General features: G+C 46.0%; 1 protein-coding gene across 3 annotated transcripts in view; it reads right to left on the reverse strand.

The window, feature by feature from the left end:
• Positions 1-1,126: 1,126 nt before the first annotated feature.
• Positions 1,127-18,614, reverse strand: part of ZSWIM5 (zinc finger SWIM-type containing 5) — a 196,868-nt gene continuing 179,380 nt past the window's right edge. For all 3 annotated transcript variants that reach the window (XM_084852659.1, XM_084852660.1, XM_084852658.1), the window contains 10 exons: positions 16,964-17,143; positions 15,140-15,316; positions 13,252-13,398; positions 12,501-12,638; positions 11,081-11,341; positions 9,941-10,076; positions 8,655-8,809; positions 4,372-4,535; positions 3,741-3,822; positions 1,127-1,990 (listed from right to left, as the gene is read on the reverse strand). In XM_084852659.1, the coding sequence (XP_084708785.1) occupies positions 1,128-1,990; positions 3,741-3,822; positions 4,372-4,535; positions 8,655-8,809; positions 9,941-10,076; positions 11,081-11,341; positions 12,501-12,638; positions 13,252-13,398; positions 15,140-15,316; positions 16,964-17,143 (2,303 nt within the window). In that variant the 3' untranslated portion in view covers position 1,127. The remainder of the gene's footprint in view (positions 1,991-3,740; positions 3,823-4,371; positions 4,536-8,654; positions 8,810-9,940; positions 10,077-11,080; positions 11,342-12,500; positions 12,639-13,251; positions 13,399-15,139; positions 15,317-16,963; positions 17,144-18,614) is intronic.

Genomic DNA, 18,614 nt, shown 5'->3' on the forward strand with positions numbered 1-18,614 from the left:
AGACAGAAGCCTTCCCACCTGCATGTTCACAGAGGTATGCAACTCTTGCACCCATCCATCTGTACACACATGGACAACGGCCAAAAGTAGATTATTTACAGTGTGGGCTCAACTGTTTTACAGCCAGGTACCTGGTTTCCCCGGGGTCTTTGTATTCCATACACTGGAAACACAGTACAAACCAGCAGAGGCTGGGAGAGTGCTGTGGTTGACAGCCAGTTGGCCAAGTCCACACCTTGTTGAGCTTGAAATGTTGAGGTGCATCTGGCTTTGCCGTTTCCCACCTGGTGGTCTCTCTCCCAAGGCTGTCATGTCGTCATAGTTCTGTATAAATTCTGGATCCATCTCCACTTGTCAGACACCACCCCACCCATCCCTCTTCATCAACAGTGCTGGGGAAAACCTGAGAAATGTTCATGTTTCTCATGTTCAGAAATGCTTAACAAGGGGGAAAATATATATATATATATATATATATATATATATATATATATATATATATATATATAAATAAAATAAAAATAAAAATAAAAATAAAAATAAAAATAAAAAATACCAGCCCACATCACATTTCAAGTATTCCCCCAAACAAAAAGAGAATAATTATAAATAATTAGAACTTTACAATTTAATAATTGACACATACACTATTGTATTTACAATATCATAAATGCTTCTGTTACTTTTAGTGAAGCAATCCCTGAGACAGTTAACATTAGGTTTTTAATTAAGGATTTTCTCACACACGCACACAATGGTGAAATATGCCAGTCCTGGCAGGATGCACCTCTCGCAAGGCCACCAGAAGGGAACACGGGTGGCAACACAGGAGGCTGAGCGGCATGCTTCCATGTCTCCATGGTGGTGGTTTGCTTTCCAGCCTCCATCTGCCATGCCCTTTGGGAAAGAGGTATTCAATTTCCTGGTTAGCTTTTGGTATTGCCGAGGTGTTTGTAAGTGAGTGGTAGGTGGGACTGAAACCCTTCCTGCCGTGCTGCTTTTGGTTTACGGTCCTCAAAGAATCTGGGAATCTCCTCTTGACGGAAGATTCAGTCAGTCTTGCCTAGTAAGCATGATTCCACCAACAGGGATCAGGGTTTCTTCTTTCCTTTTCCTAGTGCAGAAGCTCATCCAAATCGCTCTCTCACCAGCAACATGAGCTTCTTCTTGCCCTTGTAGATCTGCTTGAGGTTGTCTATGAACTGCGCAAACTGGATGTGGCCATCCTGAGCCAGCAGGAAAGTCTCCCGAGCTTTGCTGAGAAACTCTATGAACTCCCCATAATGTCGCGGGCTGATGTGGGTGAGCCGGGAGTGCGTGGTGTTGATGTAAGCGCTTATTGTAGCATCCAGCAGTTGGCGCAAAGGTGCTTTGTCTGTTGACATCAGTTTCCCAGAGTTTCTGCGGCCAGGAATGCCGGCCAGGCCCGGGGCTGTCATGGTGCAGCGCCGCAGGATGTCAGAGAGCACGGTGGCACAGTGCACACTCTTCACCACCAGTGGAATAATAGCTGCCAGCTCATTCTTGCCTAGGGAGTGGCTGAGTGCACATGCCCACAGCACATCATTGATGGCAGGGTGTGTGTCCTGATTATAGGCAAGGTTGAGGTGTGTCATGGCAAGCGATGCCAGCTTGAAGGCCCGCAGTGGGTACCCGCGGTGCTCCATGTACCGTGCAATGGTGAAGAGCTGTGAATAAGTCATGCCTGTGGAAGCAGCATCTATGACGATCTGGTAGGCAGTCTCAAAGGCGATGTGGTCCTTCTCGCACAGAGTCAGGGCTGAGAGCGCACAGTTCTGGGGGTCCTTCATGGCGCACTGTAGGGCCAGTGTGCGGGCGCAGCTGGCCAGTTCTTCTCGCTGGGGGTAGTCCAGGCTGAGACGCAAGATAGTGTTGTGAGACATCACTGTTGCTGCTACTATGCTGGTGGCTTCAGTGGGGGTGAAGAGTGTATACCAACTCTGCAATATGCTGACCAAGGCCCGTACACCTGCAAGAAGGGAGCATAAGCCTCTTATAAGGCCTGTGATAAATTGGCAGCATGATTATGAAGCACTTAAGACGGTGGTGGTGGCTAAAAGAGTTAAGCAATAATTTTGGATTCGATCAGTAATATGGGAACTGAGTTGCCCGGTAGTGCAGAATTGCATACTAGGTCGGACACATTCTAACTTCTTTGTCTCTCTCTTAGAAGAAGGATATTATTGCTTACTTTGCTAATATTAACTATGTTTGCAGAGGAGGGTTGTGCTACCAACTAAGGTTGCTATGATAATTGGAAGCTTAATGCCTGAATTTACTTCACTTAGGGAGCAATCCTATGGCTGCTAGACAGCAGCCAGACGGCCATAGAATATGCTGTTTTCCAGGAACCGACCTTGGAGCCAGCGCTCCGAGGTCGGTTCCCAGAACACCCCCCCACGTCCACACTGCCTCAGAGGCAGCACGGAGAAGCCCCACCCCCCACGCTCGGAAGAGGAGCGCAGAGCGGCTGAAAAGGGGCTGGGCTGGGGGCGTTCTGGGGCAGGGAGAGCGGATCTGTGTGTACAACACATCCTATGTGTCGTACAGCAGCCTGTTCTCCTGCTCGCCTGCCCCCCCTCGTGGCTAGACAGCCAAAATCAGCTGTCTAGCCAAAAAAGCAGGGCTGGAGAGGCGCGGAGGGAACGATCCCCCTGTGCTTCTCCTGCCTTGCTTTGGAGAGGTGGCCGCCTCCAAGTTCAGAGGTGGCCGCCTATCTAGATAGGATTGCACCCTTAGCAACATAGGAAGCTGCCTTACACTGAGTTTAATCATTGGTCTATGTAGCCCAGTATTGCCAGCACTGACTGGCAGCAGCTCTCCAGGGTTTCAGGCAAGAGTATTCCAGCCCTACCTGGAGATGCTGGGGATCAAACCTGGGACCTTCTGCATGCGAAGCAGGGGCTCTAGCTATGGCCTTCTCCTTAGTTGTGGCCGGAAGATTACTAGTTTATGATAGATTGCTGCCCACAAAAGCATCTTCATTGATACAAGTTCCTTAGTATCAAATTCTATATTTCTCTATTTTCTGGCTAGTGCAGGAACCTGTATCCTGGGAATAGGCTATCTTCTCTGTGAACATTTGTGTGCTGATGCAGTATAGTGGATAAAAGAATGAGCTATAAATCAAAATGCCCTTGATTCATATCTCACCTCTGCCATGTACTCAATAGGTGATCTCAAAGATGGCACTTTCTCTCAGCCTCAGTCAACATGCAATATGGGGATAATACTGACCTACCTTACAGGGTTGTTATAAGGATTTCAACAAGATAATGACTGGGTTTACACAACACAATACCCCCCCCAAGGTTGAGGATGGGTTGAGTTGTGGGTTGTTACTGAAACATGGGTTGTTGTGTTTTCTGAACCAAGCCGCGATAACAAACCATGGTTTGTTAACCGTGAACAACCTACAGTTCATAACCCAACAACAAATCATGGGCTGTCTTCATGGGTTGTTTGTTGTTAACAAACCATGGTTTGTTAGTGTGGCTGGGTTCACACAACACAACAACAACCCACACTCAATATATGTGAAGTGCTTTGAGTATTTGAAGGTGTAATAGAAAGGCAAGTATTGTTATCTCTTCTTTGCTACGTTGTTCAGCAGCACCACATCATCCTTCAGGTTGGCAGGACCTACCACTGACTCATCAGAATGTACAGACTCACTTTGCGGTGCAGTCTTCACTTTAAGGAAGTGAAGAGATACCCACCCACTTCTGTAGCACAGGTCACCAGCCATCGCACCATCTCCCTCCGTCTCCAGTTCAAGGTTGATAGGGTCATGCGCATCACCTGGACAGAAAAAGAGTGGAGAATGAATTTTCTCAGCAACAATATATTGTTCCTTGTTGTAATGTAAAGTATTTTGGGGTGGCATGTTCTTGAATGAACAATTAAGACCCATTAGCTTTACAAAAGCCCTGCTCCTAGGAGATGAAAACTTCTAGAATGAGTTTGTTTATTAAGGTTCAACACACCTGCCTTATGGATTAACATACCAGGAGAATGGTCTGAAGGGACAGGCTGCATTTCTGGTGCTGAAGATAAGATCTGGCCTCACCATCTGAGAACCGGACACAAGGTGTTCTGAACTCCTCAGAGGGCCTGGGCATAAGTGCAGTTAGGTAATTTAATGGGCAGAGTTGCGTATTAAAGTTCACTAGGAAGCAGCAGGAATGCCCAAGATCAGAGCCATATTTGGTAGTTTCCTGAAAACAGACTCTTCCAACAGATTTGTCCTCTTATACAGACTTATCCCTTGCCTATAAGCTGGGCCTCTGACCTAGAACAAAAATCTGAAAAAGCTTCCAGGTTGTCCTAGTGACCACTGATCTCCCTTACCTGCAATCCCAGCTCCAGTGCCACATTGAGCAGGGTTGTGTCAGAGGTATTGTCAGCAGGTGTGGCAATCTTGAAGGCATCCTGGGCCAGTTTGAAAATCAGGGAGGAGGAGTGGATGTTCTTCTGAATTGCTTCCAGGACAGTCCGTAGACGCAGCATGTCACCTGTGTGGAAACCAGAAGAGAGCTCATCCATTGGCCTGCTAAACTGCCAATTCCCTACTCTTAATAAGGCATCAACACTTCCCTGTCTAAACTGGGCAGCACAGCACCCCTAAATGTAAGAATATGAGAAGTGTCATGCTGGATCAGTCCAAAGGCCTATCTAGTCCAGCATTCTGTTCCTACAGTGGCCAACCAGGTGCCCATGAGGAGCCCACAAGCAGGACATGAGTCCAACAGCACCCTGTTCCCCAGCAAATGGTATACAGAGGCATACTGCCCTTGTTACTAGAATCTGTAATATACAGCCACCAGGACTAGTAGCCATTGATAACCGTATCCCCCATTAACTTATCCCCTTTTAAAGCCATCCAAGTTGGTGGCCATCACTACATCCTGTGGTAGCGAATTCCATAGTTTGACAATGTGCTGTGGCATCATTTCCTACAGCCTTGCAGGAGAGTAACCAGGCAAGGAGTGACGTACACAAGAAACATGCTGTCTTCTGATCCATTAGTATTCACCTGATCCTGCCCCCAAATCCTGCCCACTCCAGCCTTTTATTTTTCTTTATTTATACATTTATGAGTCACCTTTTGGCCCAATTAGGGTACCCAAGGTGACTTATAATTAAAGCTTTTTGCAACTTAAGCCAATATTCCAGGGAGCTCCACAACAAAGAAGAGAGTTGCAGAAAGCACCAAACAAGGAAAAACATGGCATGAATGCTGTACAGAAGTAAACTCTTTGTCAGGGGATTTGGCCTCACTGTCATCTCCAATACAGATGATACAGGCTGGATTCATACAATATATAGCCCATGCAGGCAAGCTTTAAGTCTTTGGGACCTGGAACTTATCAACTGAATATATTTCCTGCTGTCTGATTTATTAAAAAAAAAATTGCAAACCCCACCCTGGCACCTATTGGCAGGGGACAGCTGTTGCCTTCATGTCCTGCTTATGGGCTTCCCAAAACCATCTGGCCAGCCAGTGTTGGAAAAAGGATGCTGGGGTTGACTGACCTTTAGTCTGATCCAGCAGGGCTTGTCTTATGTACTCTTGACACACTGGAAATAAATAATTAAGTGTAGCAAAAAGTTGTAATTATAATAAACTTTCAGAATGAAGTGATTAAAGACAGAACTTTGAAGATAAATATGTGCTAGAAATGTGGCAGCAAACATGTTTATCTGTAGGGTAGCCTCAAAACTGATGAAGGGAACGTTTGCAAATCAAATTTTTGAAACCCTTGCTACAAAGTAAAGGAAGTGAAAAAGAGACAATAAAATGATCAATGGCGTTTTCTTTGTTACCATTAGCTCTGAACAAAAGCAACCCTGGAAATGAAAAATGAAATAGCACATGTATTTAATGAAGGGACATGTGTAAAACAGAATAATTTTAGTGGCATGATCCCAAAGGGAAGGAGACCATTTTTGCTCAGAAGAACTTGTGTTTTGAAAGGCAACTTCAGTGATACATGGCAAGAGCATATTAAACTCTCTGGTAAAGAGTGTATAATGGTATTTTCCATCCTCTTTTGTAAGGAAGCCCACTGCTATTTTGCTCTTTAGATCTATCAGTTGGTGGCTTCCCAGGGAATGCAAACAAATGGTACTCTCTAGAAATTGCACTGAAGCTCCAGAAATTTTATTCTGATATGTATCACAACTAGGGATGTTGGAGAAATCCGCAATGGAATCAAATAAGTTCAGATTTCTATGAATCCAACCTGCAGATTCCTCAGTGGACTGGCTTTTTCCAAGTTGCACAGATTCCGCTGACTTATGGACCATTTTGCTTACTTTCTAGAATTTTATGCAAATTTAGTCATAGAAAAATATATAAAATAAAAAATGGTCTGAAAATGCACATTCCCCCCATAGGCTACAGCATGAAAATGTACAGGGGAGCAGGGGGATTTGCACATTTTTGCAAGTGCAAATTTCCACAAATGCAAATTTGGACAAATCCAGGAAATTGGAAAAAAACTGATTCCATCAATGAGCAGACAATGGAACAAAAGGCACCTGACAATCCACAAAATGCAGCCAGAGTGGATTTTACAAAATCCGTACATTCCTAATCAAAGCCCACCCTAAAGGCTCATGGCAGGTATAATATAAAAGCCAAATCACTAAAAAAAATTACAATGTAATATTTTTTATTCCCATGTCAACAACATAAGCACAATATTTTTTTAAAAATCCAGCTACAGATAAATGACATTTTCTACTAGACTTCACAAAGGGGGAATTTCTATGACTTCCTGCCATTCAGGCTTTAGCACTAAACATTCTGAAAGCCAGGAACTCCTTGCCAAAGACATCTGTGCCCTTTTCATCCAACAACCCCAGTTGCTTTCTTACAGCAATGCTATTAGATGTCAAAGCAGGCATCGCAGATAGGGAGAGGGCCTTGGTCTCCAAAACCCAAAGGTTTGGCTTTATTTTCCTGGCCTTTTGGTTTCTTCTAGTAGCCAGTATCCATCTGGCCTAGCTAGTGAGGGGGCATCCATGGATTGGAGCTATCACTGCCATCCAAGCAGCTCACAGAGAGAGACACTGTGAAGTGCCTCATCCAGAGAACAGGACTGCAGACAGTGCCAGCTTCCATGCTGATCAGGAGGAGTTAGCTCAGCTCAGAGGAGAGTTAGGCAGGTTCTGTGGGGAGCAGAGACTGCGTATCATGTACACTGGGCACATGGTATGGGTCAGAAAAACTCTGACTTCTATGCATGACAGCTTCTTTTCAGAATTGTACTTCTCATGCTATCCTGGCCCTAATAGGGAGCACAGCCAAAGAATGGCACCTAATCCAGAGGTAGAGCTCTTGACCAATTAGCCAGGACACATAAAGAGGAATCCCATTTGACCTGTAATATTAGGAGCTCGTCAGCTCTTACAGAGTCACCCTCCTTAGTTTAAAGAAACCATCTCCAAGCTTTCCACAACCGCAACAAAGACAGATGATTTGCCTGTTGGCAATCATGTGGAACAAGTGGGAAAATGGAGGGAGACAGCCTGTATGCCACAACACATGAGTTAACGTATGCCTGGGAAGGGGGACACTAGGGAAGCAGCAACAGCAACAACAACAACAACAACAGTCATTGATCCAATATAGCTGGCCCACCAGCCCACCTTCTCCAGCATCAGCAACCATCATAGGTGGGCATACAGCCTCACCTGTACTACAGTGAGTGGAATGGGGTAGCCTTGAAACAGCCTCTCATCACCACATGAGAGCACATTTTTGCTCTTAGGAATCCCACCACCCAGCAAGGAGAGAGGTCTTTTTGCCTGAAGAGTCCCTTCCACCTAGCATAGACAGATGGACTGGGCATCAAAGAATGTACATATCTCTTTGCGAATAAAGGGGGGGACACATCCCTTCTCAGCAGCTCGATTCCTTAGTAAAGATCAGCAAGAAGATGTCTGCAGTTTGACATTCACGTTTGCATGTGCTCAGAAATCATAGAATCATAGGGTTGGAAGGGGCCTACAAGACCATCGAGTCCAACCCCCTGCTTAACGCAGGAAGCCTGATTCCCAGGCGGTCTCCCATCCAAGTACTAACCAAGGCTGATCTTTGAGGGGATGTCCCTTGTCAACACACAGCAAATGCTTCCTGTCTTCCATTCATGCCCATCTCTGCCATTTCACTGCCAAGGCATCAAGATCTATTTTGTATCCACCTGTCCACCAAACGCACAGATGCAAATGACCAAAACTCCCCTTTCTTCACTGATTCTCAGATACCTGGCAGTCCCTGTGATGTGAAATAGGTCTTGGTAAATGTCAACATTTCAAGGACAGGAAAGGCAGTCACCAGGGCTCTGCTGTGCCATCTGAGGAGTTGCTACAGGCTTTTACAGTGACTATTTTCTTACTGTACATTTTTCTGTTCAGGTCTAACGGTGAACAATCCACCTAGAACAGTCTTCCCCAACCTGGTGCCCCCCTAGAAGTGCTGGACTGCAACTCCCACCATTCCCAGCCATGCCAACTAGGAATGCTGGGAATTGCAGTCCAACACATGCGGAGGGCCCCAAGTTGGAGAAGGCTGATGTAGAGTTCCTGGTGGTTATGTTCAGATGTGCAAAGAGTACTTCACCCACCTTTGGCTGCTGTCAGCATAGTGGAAGCAAGCTCACACTGTTGAGATTCCAAGTGTCCCAGAGTAAACCAGCGTGGGTACCTGCTAGGCACCACTGAAACAATATGGTGAGGGTGTGTGACATCACCTGACGGAGTCGTCTCCAGAACAGGCAGCCTAGGAGGAACCAAAGCAGCAACATCACATCAATGAAGGGGCAACCAACTACAAATGGTAGATTTAAAGGCTTTCTGTCTCATTTGCCCATGGCATGCTGATGGAAAACCATGTGGAAAACCTTTCAACAGCTTCTACAATGTATGGATGCAAGACCAGCCTTGAACAAACTTGAAAGGCCACTAGAGAACTGAGGAGTGATTTATAAACTTGTAAAGAAAAAAAAAGTGAGTTTAGAAACACCCCATCCCCCTGTTTGTGCTTTTATGTCAAGGCCAAGCAGGATTTGCACAGCAGTCATCTGGTTTTGTTTAATAGAAGGGTGTGCATGTGTGTGTGTGTCTTGCCCCAGGGCATCTGATGCAGTTTGGAGCTACCTGCTTGCATGTTTGTATTTCAAGGCCTTGGAAATCCAAGGAACAGGAAGCCAGAACTTTCCCTCCCACCCAGGCCTGCATGCAAGAACACACAACTACTACAGTCCCTGATAGCTTCCTGTGTTTATTATTACAGCCTTGCAGATAAGGATGACAAACATACCAGCCTAAAGACAAATTATCCTAGCCTATCCATTCCCAGACTGCCTACTTTTTTCTAATTCTCTGCATATCTGGCTGGAGCAGCAACAGCCAAGCAACATGTAACTATCCTTTGCATCAAGCAGTAAGGGTAGTAAACATGCCCCGCATTCAGGGAGCATTCAAAAGAAATATAATTTACAACCTTTCAGTCCTGTATTTTCCATCACTACCACTTGACACAGCCTCTGTCTCAAACCCACAGTGATTCTAGAATGACTGGGGTCACTGGAATTTCAGGATGCTGTCTGGATTAAAATACTGCGGCTTTTCAAAAGCTATGTCGCTAGGGAATTAAAGCTTACTGATGAAACAGACCGACTGCACCTGCTAATCAGTAACTTTGTTTTCACATTCCTTTTAAAAAAGTAAAATGTATGCAAATTCTTTCTTTAAAAACCTGTCAGAAAAACACTGCAACAATTGGAATGCCAGAGACATTTTAAAACAGAAGAATTTAAGACAAGGAGCACGCGTTAGAAAAACGTTCTGCAGCTTTCACTTTGCATCACAAACTGACTTTATTAAAGGACATGGGGAAAGTGGTACCAACCTCATGGAGCGCAGGGCCAGCTTGTAGGCCAGGTCAGCATCGTGGGGCAGCAAAGCAGAAAATAGGTACTTGGCAAAGGTGTGCATGGGCACGCTTTCACGGTGGATGACCTCGCCGAGGCCGCCGAAGGGGCCACCTAGGCGGGAGCACAGCCACATCAGCATCTGTCTTGCAACCAGACCCTCAGGATTTCAGCCAGACAGAGTTCTGCTGGCTCAGTAGTCGTGCAAGCAAGAGGATACCTCCCTGCTGGTCTCCCTTACATACTATGGACTTTAACCTGAGAGCCTGGGTTCCTAAGGGCCTGGTGGGACACATTTGGTTCTGCTCTGCCCAGAGGCCCTAATGTTGCTGACACAAAAGGTTTGGACGCAAAACCTCTCCTACCACCACACTGAAAACCTGCTTCTACTCCCCTTCTTCCCAATGCTTCTAACTCAAACACCATCACTAGTAAGGGAAGCTAGAGGGTAACAGCACCACTCTCTCCCTCTCCCCCCATCCCCATGGCTGCTGTTCCTCCGCCCACTTCCTCTGTCGCCTTTCAGTGGGAACTGCAGAAGCGTGTGCGTGTGCGAGGCTTCTGATGCAGGCACAGTGAAGTGGAGGGGGAAAGCAGCAATTTGGTCAGGCAGAGCAAGGGAGTCACTGGGCCTCCACTCTGCATCAATGCAGCTGCAACAGGGGAGCCTTGGGACAGAGGAGCTGCAGACATCAGGGCAAGGGGGTCCCTTTCAGTAAAACAGCAGCAGCAGCAGTGAGTGGCGGGGGTGGGAATGGAAAAAATGTATACAGGCAGCATTTGTTAAAACATAAGGGGAGGCTTGTGTGGTGTTCCTAGTGCTTAGGGAAGGATGATATCTACACCATCTTTCTCTCCCCGAAACTGTGTACTCTGTATATCTAATTGTGACACGAACCCTCCATCCCACAGTAATACATATACTGCTGCCTCATTGTTCCGTTTGAGAGTCCTTTGACCATCCATACCTACTGGGATAAGCTACTGTGACCAAAGGGTACTTTCTGGGGTTTCTAGTTGCAGAATATGGAGCTTAATGCAGGGAATCTAGGTTTCAGGGCAGCGGGTTGAGCTTCGTTCCTCCTGAGCAGCGAATGGTGGCGCGTCTGTCCCCTCACCTTCCAGGAGCAGGATGCACTGCTTGCGTAGTGTCTGCACCAGCACCGCATCCAGCTCCAGCTCCTGCAGGCGGGCAATAATCTGCTCCTCATTACGCCACACTTTGTCTTGAGCATAAAGGCCCTCTGGCATCACCCGCTGCTGCCCCATCCCCATCAGCGCCACTTCCAAAGCCAGGGAGAGGTAGGATTCCCCACTCTCAGGGCAACTGTTGGCCACAGGTACGTGCTGATATACTGGAGGCTTGGAGTCACCAGCATCTGATGGAGAAGAATGTTATTAATGGGATGGCAGAGAAGTCCTCATATCGTGCCTCCCTCCCACTCTCCTTCCAAGATTCATGGTCTGACTGGCTCCATCACTGCCATTGGTCTAGTTCTAGCCTACATGCTCAATATACAACACAGTGGCCTGGTTCACACAATTGCCACAGACGACCATGGCTTATTTAAACCACCCACAACCCAAAAACAGCCCATGGGTTGTGCGTGGCTTGTTAACCACAGCAACCATGCACCGGGTTCACAAGTGATGATAAGCTGCGGTGACTGCCCACCATGGCTTGAATATTCACAATGGCTGCCAGCAGTGCCGCAACCCATCGTAACTTAAATAAGCCACGGTGGGCTGCAGCGATTGTATGAACCGGCCAAGTGGCTGTCTCTTGGTGCAGCTAATGTGCCCAAATATGCTGGCTCTGTTGCACAGACAGATTAATCAACTCCACCCTAGAAACTTCTGCAGGAAGAACTGCAATGCATGGAGATAATAAAGAGCAGCACAGAAGCACCTGAGTCCCTTGTACCATGAACAACTTAACATCAAGGGATGGTCACTTGCGCTGTTGGCAAGCTGCCACCTGTGTTTCTGGGGTCAACACCTAGCTTTTGCATCTTTCACAAAAAGGGCTGGTCCAGGTCCCTCTACCTATGGGACATCCTGTGCTCACCAGAGGAAACTGGCCATGCAGAATGTATATCCTGTACTGACTCTACAGAGTATAATTGTATCTGAAGGTGCCTGACTAATATAAGCTACAGCCGAAGGGTAGCATATTCTGGCCTCACCTATCAGCCAGGAGACAAAGGGCAATTGGGAGGCCACACCCCCTGCTTCCCAGGAAGAAGATCATGGCAAGGGGGGAGTCCAGCTGTCCCCATCCAGTGGCCACAGAAGGTTCTGCTGCTCCAGTGCTTACTTTCCTCTTCCCTCCCCATTCCTTTTTCCTTTTGTATCGTGTCTATTAGACTGTGAGTAAGGACAGGGGACTCTCTTTTGATATATGTACAGTGCTTGTTATTAGCTGCTACCACTACAGCAGCAACCTGTGAATGGCTCCAAAATGGATGCAAAGGGACAGAACAGAAGCTCTGCTTTGGATTCAGGATCTGGCAAACTGGCATTCTCATATTCTCATACCTGAAATTTCAAGGCAGTTTTCATCCTCTACTCGACACGCTTCTGTCAAAGTGAGAAATAAGCAGCCAATGGGATTGAGGGGGTGCCCTACCCAGCTTTCCAAATTTGTGATGGTGGTTGCTCCTCTCTGCAGCAGTTCTGGAGTAGGGTGAATAGAACAAGAGAAATCTCACAGTAATTATTTATTTTTATATTTTATCCTGCCTTCTTGCCATAAGGTGCATCCTCTTCAGCTCTAATTTCCAAGATGCAATGTTTCACAAGACTGGCAGAGGACAGCTGGACACCTCCAGCACATCTTCAACAATGGAGCTCCTTTTCTACTAGTTGAATTTGTGCCCTGTTCTTTCATCATGGCCAGCTTGGTCCTACCATTAAAACAAGGTGAGGTGGCCTCTCTCAGGAATCAGATTTTGGGATACCATAAGACCCATACCTTACCTTGTTTTATGAAAACAACAATGATCAACATAATCCCACAGCACTAAGGCTATATGCGTGTGTGTGTGTGCGCACACACACATTCATTACACGGGGAACCACCTCTTTAAAAAATATTTGCAAAATAATTGCTCTAAGACTAAAATGTGGTACGGGCTTGCATTTTTTGATTGTCTGGAAAAGACAGAGGTAGCTACAACTGGGCACTGCTATGCTGCAAACAGCACCAAAACTATCCATCAAGAGGGCCAACCAGTATTGGTCACCCACTGGATTGGTGTCAAGCCCACAACAACAAGCTAGCCCATACCTTTCTTCTGATGCTTGTATATCTCCAGCTGCCTCTGCTGTTGTAGTCTCAGCGTGTTGATTATAGCCACAGTGAGACGGAGTGCTTCCTTGGGGTATCCATGAGAACGAAGGGCATCCACACGGGCACAGGCTGTAGGGACATGTTCTGTGGCATAATGCAAACACAGTATGCAATTAAGCCCGAAATACAGACAAATGAAGAGAATAAATTCAGCTAACATTAGAAGCTCAGAATTCTATTTCTGCCCTATTGCCTGGTTCTTTCTTAGCACTGAAATACATGTGCAGAAATATCATGTGGTATGGCCCATCTAGAATCCTCCCTAATGAGTAAATTTTCCACAAGCAGGGAAAGCTGCCATGTAAAACAAGGGTTTTAGCCTAGCCTTCTCCCAGACATGCTAGATTTCCATGGGAAAGGAGGTGCTCGTATTTGTTGCATACATTTGCTGCTGGAGAATGGTCTAAAATGGTCGCCTGATCTAGCATTATCTGGACATTCAAATAAAGGGCCACACTGACTGTTCCACCCCTCACAGCACCCCTTTATTCAAGTCTCTTTGTCAAGGAAAGATCTGCATCCTTTCCTGAAACTCTTATAGACTTGGGCTCAGCTTTCTGAATGCCTCACTGGAAGTGCTTTTGCATCTAGTGTGTGTTTTGTGCCATTCCTGAGGATTTTCTTACCAGAAAACAGCTTGCTCCTGTGTGCAGCACAATTGTGTGACACAGAAATTCATCTGTTCCTGCTGGTTGTCCTCCACCTGAAGTCACAATTACTGCAGAGAAGATTATGACTCTGGGGGAGGAGTCATAAGTAGGAACAGATGACACACACTGGATGGAAAGCAACATGGACTCTGCTCCTCTACAAATGGCCCTACACAGGAGAAGGATAATCTCTGAAGGAAATATTTTCCACTAGGCCTTTAAATGTAGCTGTATTCCTCCTCGCCCTCCGAGTCCCAACTGCTATTAAAACCCACAGATGAGCTCCCGAGGAAAAGGCTCAAACATTTCAAAAAAGAATCTTTAGCATTTGTTCATCACATGGAGAAAAATTCTTTCTCTCTCTGAATGCATCATTCAAATGTTGCTGGGAAATCAAAAGCAATTCCATAGTGCAGTCAGTTTCCTCCAGGAGGAGCTCCAAGAAAAGAGCAGGAAGATGGGACAGCAAAATTCAGAATTGCAATATGCACTATCAATTCCTTTGGCAAGTCTATGGTTTAGCAAGTTAGGGAGGAATTGATGTAAGCAACTAAGAGCTGAGGAGCAGGATGCAGGGATGGCCTAGAACTATTTGCAGCACAAGACAGTTGGCACCCAAACAGATTCAAAGGAGGCACCCAGGATCCCCTGCATTTTGCCGAGGATGCTGGGTTGTAGCACATGAATTGTATGCAACAGCTACATCCACTGGATCAGATAAATGAACCCATCAAATCTGATGCATCTTCACTGGCGGCCCTTAAAATATTGCCACCCTCCCAAAGCAACCACTTGGGTTGCTTGTGCAGTTTGGTCAGCTTTGGCAAGATACTATGGAGTCCCTGAATGTCTATACCCAGAACAGCACAGCAATGGCTGCTCTTGATAGTCAAAAATATGCCTTCTGTGAAGGGACGCAATCTACACAGGAAATGACTGGATGCCATGAATTCTCAGGTTCAGGAAGGTGAGTCAATGAAGTGTTCTTCCCAAGAGAGTGACCACACATGCAAATGTGCAATACTATTATTCTATGAGAGAGGGATTCCAAAATTAACTTTTGCAGCTTTTTCTTAAGCAAACACAATATCCCTCCATCAGCATACTGGTGTTCCCAAACTAGTGTGCACTGGGCATGGGCATAATGGCTACTATCAAGAAGAATAACAGCTTACCCAGCCACAATGGCTGTCCTTGTGAGTTGAAGAGAAGGCCCTCTCCCTCCCTTTGGTAAGAGGGAGAGATGTAGAAGTCACTGCTGATTATCCGTTGGAGGTGACTATCCTGCCAGTGTAGGTCACAACCTTCGATGGCGCGAGTGAACACTGTGCGTCTCGGCCTTGCTAAAGAGTCTGTAAGATAAAGCACATGCAGAGTGTCCAAGTGTGTCCTAAAGCCTCCTGTGACATTTCACATTGGTCTGGCTAAATCTCAGCATTTGTCACAATGGGTCTGACCACCGAGATGCTCACGTGCCCCAGAATTGAGCTTAGGACACTGAGAGAGAATAAGTTGAACACGGGGCACCGTGTAACACGGAGGGCCTTCTTGGTGGCTGCTCCTAAGGTTTGGAACTCCCTGCTGAGGGAAGCTAGGTTGGCTCCCTCTTATTTGCCTGTCTGCAGGCAGACACAGAAATTTTCATTCAAGGAGGCCTTTGGCAAGTAAGCTGATCTGTTGGGTTGGAAGCTGTTTTTATTATTTTATTGTTGAGGGTTTTTAATTGTGTTGTAATGTATTTGTTTTGTGATTGTTTTAATTAAGTTTTTATTTTAAATTTGGTTCTTATTGTTAGGTGCCTTGAGTGCCATTTCCTTGGTGGAAAGGCAGGATATAAATCAAAGGAACAAAGAACTAATATTCTTGAAGGAAACAATATCATTCTGAACGCACCAACAGAACTTTCTTGCAAGTACAGGCACTGCTAACTCAAGTTCATGCCCCCCACTTGACTGCTGATAAGCAAAGGGTTAGGAAATTCTGTACCTGAAAATCTCAGTTTCTACCACTACTATAAATTATGATGTTTGGGCAAATCTGCATGCATTCAGTCTGCATAGTTGTCCAATTTGAGGATGGATTGGGGATAAAGAGGAGGGGGTGATAGTCAAAGAACTTCAGATTTTTTAATCCAAACTATGGGGATGTACACAGCTTGAGGGGCAGGAGGCTTTGAATAACTAATTACACCCAGAAGAGTTAAACTCTCTACACACCCTAGTTAATGCACTTTCCTCTCTCCTCAGTGGCTGCATCTAAACATCAAGGGACTATTAGAATACAGAATAAAGGCTGAGCAAGAATGTCCAGGGCTGCAAAATATACCAGTGATGCGTCTACTGAGTACACACTAAAGTTCCAGCTGTGCAAATGAGGCTGATCACAGTACAATACAGCAGAGGGAATAATTGAAGACACAGACAAGGTAAATTGAATTTGTTAAATTTCCTTGATTTGGGGGGGGATTTTAATATTAGAATGTAAGACAAAGAAACTTACAGCAGTACCCACCTACCCCTGGATAGCCCCCTCCCATGAACCAACCCCAGTAAACAGAGGAAGGTAATGAGAAAGACAGCAAGAGGAGGGAGGGTGGGAGATGAGGTGAGCAACCAGAGAAATAGAAAAAAAGAAGAAAACAAGATTCATAGAGCTCTGAGGATTCAGACCTGATAAATTTTGTACCCCAGCCATTTTTCCTTAATAAGCTATTTTAATCAGAATATGTCTTACGTTGAGCAAAAGCAAGGTAAGAAGCTCCTACTGACAGAGCCATGTGCCTCCATGCTTTAAACACCACCCGAATACCTCCATAAAGGAGTCTACCAATTGACATGCAAAGGCAACAATAGGGGTAATCACTCATCTGAACAAGCTTTATACTCATGCACAGCTGGGATCTTGTTTGATTTTTTTTCAACTGCTTGCTGTAAGACTGGGGACATCCAATGGGGAAAATGTTCCATTGCAGAGGACAAAACACTTTCATTCCCACTTACTTTGCCTGTGACTGGAGCTCTGAGTAAGTGCACTAGTGATGTTGGGAAGTTCATTGCCGTAATTCCCGTCCTCCAGTGGGCAAACATCCATATCTCCCCACTTCCGGAGCTGTCGTAGCCAGCATGCCTTCTCTTCTAGCGTGCAGTGTGGGTTTAACACAACGCACACCCACAGGGCCCCTGTAAGAGCAAGCCAGGTGCAACCAAGCAGAAGAAGTTATTCAGTGTTATTTGACATGAGCATGCAACAAGGTAACCCCACTGCTTCCTGGCTGGGAAAGTTTCAGAAACATCTATGTCTTGTTTTAGAGAAATGCACTGAGACTCGGAGGGAGAATTTATAAAAGAAAATAACTAACTGAAGAAAATATTTTCTATAATGAAGCTAAACTGCATTCCTGAGAGATGGCTGCATATGCATCTGGGATTATTTTTGTCTGCCAGGACAAAACTATTGCTTGAACTGCTCATCAAAGCCCAAGTGTTGGTAATTCCAAATAATAATCTGATTTCTACTGTGTACATGTTTGCTCCACTTTATAAAAGTAGTATCAGGGTGGCATTTTATCTACCATTGTTCTTCAGCACATTTGCATTCAAGAGGTTACTGATGCTAATTTCCCAAAACTACTCCACAGAAAGTCCAAGTTTTCTACAGTATCCTGCTGGCATAACACCCCTTATTGTGATGTTGCCACTGCTCTCAAACAAAGCAGAGATCAGAATGGGTAATGGAAAGGAGGAGATAGGAAGTAAGACTAATGTACTACATATCATGGTATAGTTGTGCTCTACACAAAAGCAACACCACAACCAGATGGAAGACCGCTACATGTAATCTTTTCTTCCAATGGATTTAAAACAGCAACTTTGGGAATGCCCCCTAATATGTTTCTCTTCCTAATCATCAAGATCACCTGTAAAAAAGCCACATGTGTTTATTCCAACTAAAATGTTATCCTCAAAGCTATCCTTTGTTTAACAAGACTCTTTCAGGGCACTACCCTCACTTCACACCTTACAATATGGTTCTTCCAGCCCTGGCACAAGCTCTCTTGCCACCCGAGGCAGGAATTAACATGTGCTGTCGCCGCATCATGGCCCTTCCCACCCACTGCATTGTGCGCAGTGGGCACATCACATGCCCCCTTCCCTTTATGTTTGCTGCCACCGCATCAGCTCTATGGAGAGCCGTGCAGCCGGAAGAAGTGGTGGCGGGGCTCTCATGAGAGCTCATCCAAGTCTCGCAAGGGCACCACCACCCCTTCTTCTGGCCGCACGGCTCTCCACAGAGCTGACGTGGTGGTGGTAGCAAAAGTAACGGGAAGGGGCATGCGACAAGGGAAGCAGAGCTTTCTCACTGTGGCAATTGCCATGGTGGGAGAGTGGCTGGTGGGGCTCTCCAGAGCATTGGCTGGAGGTGGTGGGGCAGTGGCTGTGGGCCCTCCTGATGGGGGTGGGAGCAGCACAATTTGCTGCTCCTGCTCTGCTGCCTGATGCGGGCGTCTCACCCTGCTTCATGGAAGGGGTGGCCCTGGGTTCTTCCAAGGTTCCATCCCCAATACAACCCTTACAACAAGGCTCCTCAGATAAACCATATCTCCCTGCCAGAACTTACCATCCTGACCATATAAAGTAGGGGCCCGGTGAG

The sequence above is a fragment of the Heloderma suspectum genome, chromosome 4, assembly GCF_057233095.1.
Source record: "Heloderma suspectum isolate Gila_16-S chromosome 4, 16-S_ref, whole genome shotgun sequence".
NCBI lineage: Eukaryota > Metazoa > Chordata > Lepidosauria > Squamata > Helodermatidae > Heloderma > Heloderma suspectum.